This window comes from Perca flavescens, chromosome 11 (assembly GCF_004354835.1).
Source record: "Perca flavescens isolate YP-PL-M2 chromosome 11, PFLA_1.0, whole genome shotgun sequence".
In the NCBI taxonomy this organism is placed as follows: domain Eukaryota; kingdom Metazoa; phylum Chordata; class Actinopteri; order Perciformes; family Percidae; genus Perca; species Perca flavescens.
In genome coordinates this window covers 6,580,072-6,591,048 of record NC_041341.1, presented here as the reverse complement: position 1 = coordinate 6,591,048, position 10,977 = coordinate 6,580,072, and the positions used below count along the sequence as shown (strand labels likewise).

Below are 10,977 nucleotides of genomic sequence, written 5' to 3'. Positions count from 1 at the left end.
TTTGTCATTTTCTCATGTCTCCTCTTCTTTCTGAGATGTAAAACAAACTTCTGTAGAAACTTGACGTGTGTGTGTGTGTGTGGAATAAAAAGGTCAGATTTCAGCCAGAAAACCCTCTCTGTGTGGAAATATTCTTGGAAACTACCTGAATCTTTTCCAACATAAATAAGACTGCAGCTGGACATACACACACACACATTGGGCTGAAAGTAATCTACAACAATTAGAGATTTATTAGATTTACAGAAGAGTTCAGGTCAGAGGAGCGTTAGAAGAGGACCTATAGCGCTGTTCACTCCCGATGGACAGTTTTATGGTGTTATGCTAGTGGCGGCTAATGTAGCCTGGAACATCCTGCCTGCAGAGAATACACACACACACACACACACACACACACACACACACACACACACACACACACACACACATACACACAACTTATTTTTTCTTTATTTGCTTGCTAATATGATAATAATAATAATATGATGATGATGTGCTGACCTGCCAAGGGACTACAGATGAAACTGAACTTTTACATTTTGAGTCTAAACTAAAAATGTCAATTGATGTGCATTGTCCCTTTTTTAAATAAAAAAATAAAATGTTGGGGAAAAAAGACGGAAGTAAGGCAAATACAGTGGAAAAAAAAGTGACAAAAACCTTAAAGGGCAGAAAAAAGACAGTCGAGAAAAGGAAGGAAGTAGAGCAAGAATAGATAGAAAAAAAGTGACAATAACTTAAAAAATGGCAACAAAAACTTCGAAAAAACTTGGACAAAAAGACGAAGGAAGTAATGCAATAATAGGTCCAATGAAGGTTACAAAAACATCACATTTTTGGTAGAAAAAAAGTCTATAAAGAGGTAGAATGGTCTGGTAACTGAAAAACATTTAAATGCTACATTTCAGATGTTTACAATCCATCCATTAATTCATTCATTATTATAGAATTCTTATTTTATGAGTTAATGATGACATATTTTTTAAATTAGCATATTGCATGAAACTCGGTCTGTCCGTCTATGATGAACATTGTTATTGGTGTTTATGCTCACACCAGAGACACTTGTAATTATGAATGGAAGACAGTTGGTTTTGATACATGCAACACAAATATAAATATAACACATTTCATATAAATAAATAGGTTTGTAAAATGAATGCTGTTTTATCAGCTGCAGTTTTTCTTCAGGTCTTTTAGCAGCTCTTAAGGGGGGGGCTCCCTCTTGTGGACTACACACGAACCAGCATCCTCCACAGATATGCCCATTCATATTTTGAGTATTTTTAGCCTGATGTTGTTGTTGTTGTTGTTGTTGTTGTTATTATTTTCTAATGTCATCATGTTAAAAATAGGCTTCATGTCTTCATTCTAGGTCTGTTTGCCGAGTTTTGGAGATATTCTTTCTCTCAAAATGAGATCTGAGAAACTCACAGACTCACAGAGAGACAGACTTACATCGAGAGACAGACAGGCAGACAGACTTACAGAGACAGACAGACAGACAGACAGCAGGGTTTATGTTACACAGCAGCAGTTCAGTCTCACCTCCAGCAGAGCTGGTCCAGTTCACAGTTTGACTCAGTTGGGGCAGACGGGACTACAGATAGTTAGACTGGATTAGTTCTGGACCTAGTCTAAGGTGGACCAGGTTTAGTCTGACCCGTCTGGACCCGACTAGACGTCTCGCTGAACCAAAGTGTTTATCTCTGGAACAGACTGATGATGATGATGATGATGATGATGATGATGATGATGATGATGAGGGAAGAAGAGTGTTTCTTTTCCGGAAACTGAACCGGATCTCTACTCTCGCTCTGGTTTTTAACTGGACTATCAGCTGAACCAGAGCCATTCTGATAGGAGCCGGACCAACGCTGAACGTCTGAAGAAACAGGTTTTTATCCCATACAGAATTTTACACATATAGTACATACTTTATGTCTTCATGGCTAGACTTTAGGGGTGGGAATCAGCAGAGGTTCCACTATACGATAATATTTGCGATATTCTGCGTTATATTGCAAGTTATTACATTTTCCAACTTTAAATGATGTCCCCAAAGGAAAACTTTGTGAACATGTACAATGATAAATATCTCTTTGTTCATCTCATTTCAATATTCTCTTATATGGTTCATATTTAATGCTGGTCTCTAGACTTTATCCTTGCACTATTGGACTTTTTTGAATTACCACCATGGTACACACTCTCATAGAGCAAGGACTGACCCTGTGATTCAGTCTGCATGGTAAGGTGATCTATCTATCTATCTATCTAATTGTATTACCAAAATATTAGTGACATGTGCAATTTATATAATAAAAGATCGATAATTGGCGTCCGTGTATCAATAGAGTTTTTCTGTATACGTGAAGCAACGTAAAATATCACGATACTATGCCGTATTACATTTGAGCACTGATAGACATTAGGGTGGACAAAATAAATGCTCACGTGCTGATGTTTGAAACTCGATATGCATTTCTCTTTTTATTCAGATGATGTTGTCAGACACTTAGAATATTAATCTGAGCCTGTCAGTGGCAAAACAAGCACTTTTGTGAAGGTAAAAACAAGCTGGACAATTGTCCTATTAACTTAGATTGTAGCTTGTTTCTCGGCTGCCGACTGCAGAGATCTCTCTTAATACTGGACCAATGTCAAAGATTGTTGTTCCCATCAGTCACTTAGACACAAAGACAAAATAGGGTCCAGGTTGGAAAAAAAACAGTAGTTAGCCTTTAAGTTTAGAAAAAAGTTTGTGGTTTGGATTTTAAACACTCCCGAGGAACAAACATCAGTTTCCTGGGTGAAAGTATTTAGTTTTCGCACTTTGTCTAAGTGGTGTTGCCATAGCTAGCTGTCAAATATGGCGACTCGAATCGTTTAGGGGACTCGCATCGTGTCTTTACAAGCACATCTCATCGCCCGCCATGTTCCTAAATAATTAGACGTCATCCTAATTTACCCCATCCGCTTATTTTACTGTGATCGATGTCCATAAGTTTTGCATTACAGCCATCTGCTGGATGATCCCCTGCCCGATTTATTCGGGCATTGCCATGGCACGTATGAAATTGTGCAAGACGGAAATGTTCCTGAATGTAGTGCATGCGTGCATAGTGAAAATCATTAGCAGTGCATTTAAGTTACAGAGAACTATGTGTGAAAGAGGCTTAACGTGTGTGTGTATGTATGTATATATATATATATATATATATATATATATATACATACATACATACATACATACATACATACATACATACATACATACATACATACACTGGTGGAAATACGGGCTAATATACTGTGTTAATATGAAGAAATAGATTTTTCACAGGTGTTTTTTCCATATTTAGATTTTAGGATTAACAGAAATGTTTGTTAAAGGCACAGAGGATATATACTGTAAATCTACAGAGTTTTCAGTTTTTTTTGGATTAACAGAAATGTCCGTCAACTTAACGGAAACGGTACTGGTAGTTTTCTGCCAAATATCATATATCGTAAATATCCTCCAGCTACTGGTTCTTTTAACTCTCAGGTTCACTCCAGTCCGGTGCAGTCATGCAGTCCCTGACTGCAGAGATCCAGAGTTTCTCTCGGACGCGGTTGAGGAAGCAGTGCACTCGCGTGACGTCACTGAGCGGCCGGCGCATCATCGAGACCTGGAAGGGTTCTACGATCACTGTGGTGGAAGACCCCGTCGCCCCGGAGAAGATCCTGGGGTACGTCCCCGACACTTCCTGGGACCTGCAGGTCGGCATCGTCAAGCCCTACCTGCTGCTGGGTAAGTGAACGTCCCACGTAAATAGTCCGACTCATATACATTGCTAAGTTTTGGTTTAAAAACCTCGCATTCACGCTGCTCTGGCATTTCGGAGCCCCTAAACCGGAGACGTTCGTTTTGTCGCCTAAAACTTCGCGGCCGCTGAAAGGGCCGACTGCTCGCAGTGCTCTGTAATCTGCTTACAGTCATCGTTTTAGGGCTGTCCTCGACTAAAGAAAGTCTTAGTCGACTAACACTTATACAATTTTGTTGACTAATCGATTTGTTGATTTAATTGACAGAGCTGTGCGCTTTGAGAGGTGGTTAAGACTAGAAAAGCACAATATAAATGTAGTTAATTAACCATCTGTAAAACTGAGTTTCTCCACAATTAATCCTGCAAAAGCACCACTTTAAATCTTGTGTTTACCAGAAATGTGCTCATAAGTTTCTTGGAAATGAGTAATTAAGCATGAATAAGCATAAAAAATGACTAATCAACTAAAGAAATCTTAGTCGACAAAGACCAAAACGACCGATTAGTCGACTAATCGACTAAGAGGTGGCAGCCCTACTTCGTTTGTCTGTCCAAACCGCTAAACTTAAAGGGATACTTCACCGATTAGCATTAAGCTTTGTATCAGTAGAAACCCGGTAGTATTTTCGAAATGACCGTGCTTCCCTCCCTCATGTCCCCCTTAGACGAGCCTTCTCTGTATTGTGGGTTTGATGACACAAAAATTGTCATTTAGCGTCATCGGAGGCATTTTTGCCCAGAGTCTATGGACTACAGCCAGCTAGTTCCGCATGTTTTCAACCCACCCATAGGGGGTTGGACTGTCACTGACCGTCCCGTGGGCGGTTGCCCAATTTCGTAAGATATCATACAAACTAGTGTGCATACGTTTTCGTACGATACCAAACGAACCCTATGGACAAGCGGGGCGTTGACTCGCCCGCTCCTCATTTGCATAAAGTTGAATCCATCCAACTTTATGCAAAGGAGGAGCGGCCGGCTCTGCTCGCCGCCTCTCAAAATCTCACGAAAATCTTTTAAACTGACCTTTGTCGATATAAAATGAAGACCGATTCTGCAACTGTGCGGCCTATTTTTTGCTTAAAAGGGCCACGACATCACGGCCACCAACACAGCTCCGCAAAGATTGGTCTTGCCCGGGCTTTAACGTCTGGATATTTGGCAGCGTTGCCACAACGGACCAAATGGCTTCGCTCGCGTCTTTCTCCGCCTCCATTACAGAACTACAACTCAAACTAGCGCACAACCTCAACGTCATCGTTGTCAGCCACTCCCTCTGTTCGCTGATTGGACCGGTAAAGATTTGGCCGGAGAAAACCCAAGAATGTACCGCAAACCCAGACGGGGGGGGCAATGACAATTAAGCTTAAGTACATAGGTAAATATAGTAAAAAAACATAGTAAACCATAACTCCAAATCCTGTGAGAACCAATAGAAATGGACTTCCAAATAAGTCCTCTTTCAGTCATGTCTGATTCAATTTGAATGGGAAAAACAAGTTTTTTATTAAGCATTGGATGGGGGAGTTATTTTGATCAAGACTTGTAAACTTTCAGTTTGAAAGCTGTTTAACACAGAGTTTTCGAGATTCTATGTCCTGGAAGTCACGTTTAACTGCCCCAGCTCAGAGCAGAGGGTAAGATGAGCCCATGTGTGGGGGAGGACGGGCGGTGGAGGGTGACCCATCAGGGCTCACAGGTGGAACATAAATGACCCTGTGACCCTGGACAGCCCACTAAGTAGTGTGTGTGTGTGTGTGTGTGTGTGTGTGTGTGTGTGTGTGTGTGTGTGTGTGTAGGTTCTCAAGATGCTGCCCATGACTTTGGCACGCTGAAAAAACACAAGGTGAGATTCTTTTTCTTCTGAAACAACGTTTAGACAGCCAATCACAAACATTAGATCTTGGTTGAAGGATGCTGCGTTAAAAAAAAAAAAAGTATCCATTCTGGGCTTTTCCTGAAGTTTTTTTTTTTTTTTTGGGCTATTTATTTATTTTTTTATGTTTTTGTCTCTTTTTCAAGTTTTGACTGACGCTGATGAGATTTACTCCTTAGGTACTGCAGCTGGGTAAGGAATGACGAGGCATTTTTTCGATACTCAATACCAAATACTGCCTAAAAAGTATTTGGAAAAGAATTCGGTACCCAGCCCTACTTATCTGGACTGGTACCTGGAGAGATGCCACTTCACCTCCTGGGCACTGCCAAGGTGCTCTTGAGCAAGGCTGTTCAGCAGTCGCAGCCCCCTGACTCTGACTTCACTCCATTAGTGCATGTAAAGGACCTGAGCATGTGTGTGTATTTCAGGCCTGTGTGTAGTGTGTAATAACAACAGTGTGTCAATTGTCAATTTTCCCCATAGGGGATCAATAAAGAGTATTATATTATATTATAAATTAAATTAAATTAGCATATTCCCTTCACATCGTGCAGCCCGAAAGCAGACGTCTCAGACATGATGTGGCGATGTAAAAATGTAAAAAAAAGCCTAAATAAATGAAGTGAAAATGGGATTGTATGGCCGTACCATCATCGTTCACTCCTGGGTTATCGAGATAAAGTCTGCTCCTCTTCCTCCTCTTCTTCAGGTGTCTCACATCCTGAACGTGGCCTTCGGGGTGGAGAACGCGTTCCCCGACCTGTTCATCTATAAGACCGTCAGCATTCTGGATCACCCCGACGCTGACATGCTGCTTCACATCCGGGACTGCTGTGACTTCATCCAGCAGGCTCGCAGTGAGGTAACCCTCACACGTCACTCTCTTAGCCCTAATTCTGTTAGCCGCTCGCGAATGCTTTTTTCTCTTGGATCCTTCTTTGGGAATATGGTCCGTGAACCTGAAATGGTTCCTTTTATTCCTAAATTCTTGTTACACAAACGGCAAATCTCCTTTACCGACATGCTGCTTGCATGCTGAGCTAACGAGCTATGCTTTGCCTGCAGCAGCAGGGGCGGGCTTGTGTTTGTATTTTCATACGCTTCATGGATCTGATTGGTTGATTTGGCCCGTCTATCACCAACATAGGTGATAGACAGATGGTTTATCCAATCAGCTAACCAGTATTTTCACCCCTTCCCAAAAGTTCTCCAACGGAAATTTCCCAGATGGATATGCCGAGCAAAAAAAAAAGCACAAAACAAAAAACAGACAAAAACATTGGGGAAAAAGTGACAAAAACGTCGGTAAAAAAGGTGACAAAAACATCGGGAACAGTGATGAGCAAAACGTTGGAAAAAAAAGTTTTAATTTTGACCCAGAAAAAGAAAAAGTTGCACAGTGGACAGGAAGACAACACCGGGGTTAATTGGTCCCGCAAGCGGAAATTACATTTTTGGCACTCCTGGGGAAAAAAAAAACTTGCTAACACATATACGAAGACATTTTATAGAAACTGGAAACTCAAAAGGGAGGTGACAGGTGAAACCGAAAGGACCGAATCAAGTCCAACAAAGGGAAACGACCCATCCATAAAGCCAAAGGATTATGGGAAGAAGGAGACGATGTAAGAGGCTTAAAATGAGGGTTGACACGTGAAGCATTTCTCTCCTCTCTCCTGTTGGTGAATAATACATGTTTAGTTTTCTTCATCTTTTATTAAAAGGCGCACAGATCAGATCTCAGTGTCATACAAGCTTTTAGCGGCGAGGCCTGTGGCTCACCTTAACATGACACCACACACACACACACACACACACACACACACACACACACACACACACACACACACACAGTACATAAACACACACACAGTACATAAACACACACACAGTCACAAACACACACACACAGAGACCTAAACACACACGGACCTAAACACGTGCACGTACACAGACACACGCACACACACACACAGTCACAAACACACACGCATACACAGAGACACAAACACACACACATCGACGCAGCGAGTCATTAGGCAGTCATTAGGGGTGTATGATTACTGTGTGTGTGTGTGTGTGTGTGTGTGTGTGTGTGTGTGTGTGTGTGTGTGTGTGTGTGTGTGTGTGTGTGTGTGTGTTCATTATGATATGTTTCTGTGTGTGGATGTGGTAATTCCAGCCCTGATAATCAAACTGATGCTTTTACTTTGAAATGCAGGGTCACATTACCCAGCAGGCCATCTGGCATCTCACATATTGGCGCTGTCATGACAACGACAGCATCATGACCGCAGTGGTCGACACGCTACATGTGTTTTGGGGCTTTTGTACGACAGTTTGCAGCATTATGACAACTTACAGCACAGTTTTTTTGCGAGAAAATTTCAATAATTTCTGAGTGTTTATTTTTTATTTATTTGTTCAAGAATAATTTTTGGGCATTTTAGACCTTAATTTATAGGACAGCTGAAGACATGAAAGGGGAGAGAGAGAGGGTAATGACATGCAGCAGAGGCCCACAGGTTGGTGTCGAACCCGCGGCCGCTGTGTATATGGGCGCGCCTTCTACCGGGTGAGCTACCCAGGTACCCAAATTCTGAGCTTTTTTACTCAATTTTTGAGTCCTGCCTTGCTCACATTTGTGGGTATTTTTCTGAAGTTTGGGATTTTGGAAGTTCAGGAAAAAGGTGCACCACCAACGTATTTTTTGGCTTCTATACCTGAATATTCAAGTTGAATTTTACAAAACGTTTACACTGCATTTTTCTGTTCTGTGCTGTGATTTTTGGATTTTTCAGATGTTTGTATTCACATTTTCACGTTTCTATCCATTTTTAAGTTATCAATTTTTTTGTCAAGTTAGTATCAATATTTTTGTTATTTAAATCCAGATTTTAACACAATATTCTGGTCTGCTTTTAGCTGAATGTTCAGGTTTGTACACTACACACACATTCTCATAAACATTCACAAAAGTTTTGGGTCAGGTTTTTAATTTTTTTTTTTAATTTCTTTTTGTCTTGTCTCTGAGACATTTTGAGTAAAGCTCTTTGTTTTTTTTTGGGTAGAAACCAGTTTGGTTCCGGCTGCAGTGAGCGTCACGCTCGGCCTGATAACTGGGACACAGCTGCGGTGTAAAGCTCCCGTGAGAAGGGGAAAGAGCGGCTGTAATGGAGACTCTAATGGGCCACTAACAAAACAAGTCATCTATTAACTAAAGAGCACATTAGTGACGGAGCGCGTTATGGTGTTGGGCTGCAGCTCGCCCCGGCTCTCTGTCGGTCTGTAGAGCCATCTAGTGTTCAGGGAGCGTTTCCTCTCCCTGCTCCAGTTCAGTGGTGGAAGAAGTGTACTCAACAGTGTGGTTCCAGAAGACAAAAAAAATCCCATTGATGTTTTCTCCATAAGGATTTAGATTATTGGCAATGATGTCTAAAACCAGGGGTATTTAACTTCAACTTGGTTATGACCCAATCGTTAGCCTATTTTTATAAAAACGTCTACTACGGAGCCATAAAGTGAGGTACAAGGTAATGGAGCCTTTTATACATTGTTGTGTTTCTTCAGAAATCAACAATGGACAATTAGAGTCTTTTAAACGCTTCAGATGTAAAGTTATTGGCGGTCAATGTGACGTCAAAATGAATGGGAGTCAATGGGATGCTAACGGCGGTTGATGGCTTGGTAGCATCAAAATGGGGCCATAGGAGCTATGCTTTGTGGAGGCATGCTTACCCCTTTGGCGGCGGCTCTCTTCCCAGCGAGCTGCGACACAGTTTACGGCCTCACTGATGCATGTTGTCACTATGACAACTACCAACAATCGCCATTTTTGTTGTCTTACCAATCAAATGGCCACGGGCCTTTCTATCATTCAGATCCTTTACCAATGTTTTCCCGCCATTATAAGGTTTAGGTGCAGCACCTAAGCTGAATGAATGAAACTAAAATACTTTTCTCAGATCTAATAACTGTAGTTGGACTTCTTTAGCTTTAAGTTTTGTCCCAAGTTTTTCGGGGCTGGAGGATAGCGATTGAGACCATAAAATATCAGTGTTTCCCATATACTGCCCCCAAGTGGCTGAAATCAACTGATCAATCCATTAACATCAACGTTTGCTTCTGTCTCTCCTCCAGAAAGGCGTGGTGTTGGTCCACTGTAACGCCGGCGTGTCCCGGGCACCGGCCGTGGTCATTGGTTACTTGATGTCATGCGAAGGGCAGACGTTCGACGCCGCCCTCTCATTGGTCAAATCGGCTCGGGGCGCCTCGTCCCCCAACCCCGGCTTCCTGGAACAACTGCGGAGCTACAAAACGCCGACGATCAACGGATCCAAACACTGAGGCAGCAATAGAAATGCTCGGGGCGGTCAGACAGTTCAAGAACCAAAAATTTAGATATTAAGATTTTAGATAAGATAAGATTAGATTTTAATGAGAAATGTTTCAGGTCATTCCAAGAACTGACATAAGTAATATTAAGGATTTTTTTTCAGCTCTTGTTAAATGGTCCAGAATAATCAGACCAGATGATTCCACAGGTTGATATAAAATACTGCACACCACTTAAACCCTTTGAAAATAGTCTTTAGTTTTGAGACAAAAAGACATTATTTTCTTGCTTGCGTGCTATTATTGACGATGTCTTCTTTGTGTTGTGGTGCTGTCGTTCTTTGAGTCATCTCTCTGTTATGTTAAATTAGATTAAGTCTCTGTGGGCGGGGATGCCTCCTCTGCATTTGAACCCATTCCCTCACTGTTTAGGAGCGGTGGGCAGCCACAAACTCCAGAATCTTTCATTTCTAAACATAAAAATGAATAAAAACGTCAATGACAGAAACAGAAATGTTTGCAGCTCACTGTTATTACTCTGAGTATGAAACCATGTTGAAAAGATACGGCTGGTAACTATCTACGTATTTACGAGTGTCGATAAATCCCATTAAAAGACCAAAACCAAAAAACGTAAATGTAAATCCAAAGTCTGGTATTGAAACGTATTGATCCGCTGCTGAACATAGTTCCCAACAAATGCACCGTTTCCTCCCGTTTGAGTCTAAAAATTGAGCCTTAAAACCAAAAGCAGCAACAACAGATATTTGTGAGTCATTATTTAAAGATGTACATCTTAAGTAGGGAACCAAGGGCTTGAGATATAGAGTCACGAAGAGTCCGAAAGTATTCAGAACAAAGGCCTATTAACACATTGTTGGTTTTGGTCTTTTAAGGCAGTCCTTCCAGTTTTCTTTTTGTGATTGTTGCAAGCAAAAATCCTTGATTATG

The 10,977-nt window shown here is 41.4% G+C and overlaps 1 protein-coding gene across 2 annotated transcripts in view; it reads left to right on the top strand.

The window, feature by feature from the left end:
* dusp19a (dual specificity phosphatase 19a) overlaps positions 1-10,518 on the top strand; it is a 21,064-nt gene extending 10,546 nt beyond the window's left edge. The window contains exons 2-6 of one of the 2 annotated variants that reach the window (XM_028591750.1): positions 1,841-1,897; positions 3,551-3,796; positions 5,612-5,658; positions 6,401-6,553; positions 9,832-10,518. In XM_028591750.1, coding sequence (XP_028447551.1) covers positions 3,574-3,796; positions 5,612-5,658; positions 6,401-6,553; positions 9,832-10,038 — 630 coding nt within the window. In that variant the 5' untranslated portion in view covers positions 1,841-1,897; positions 3,551-3,573 and the 3' untranslated portion in view covers positions 10,039-10,518. The remainder of the gene's footprint in view (positions 1-1,840; positions 1,898-3,550; positions 3,797-5,611; positions 5,659-6,400; positions 6,554-9,831) is intronic. The other variant, XM_028591751.1, reaches the window with a different exon arrangement.
* Positions 10,519-10,977: the final 459 nt, after the last annotated feature.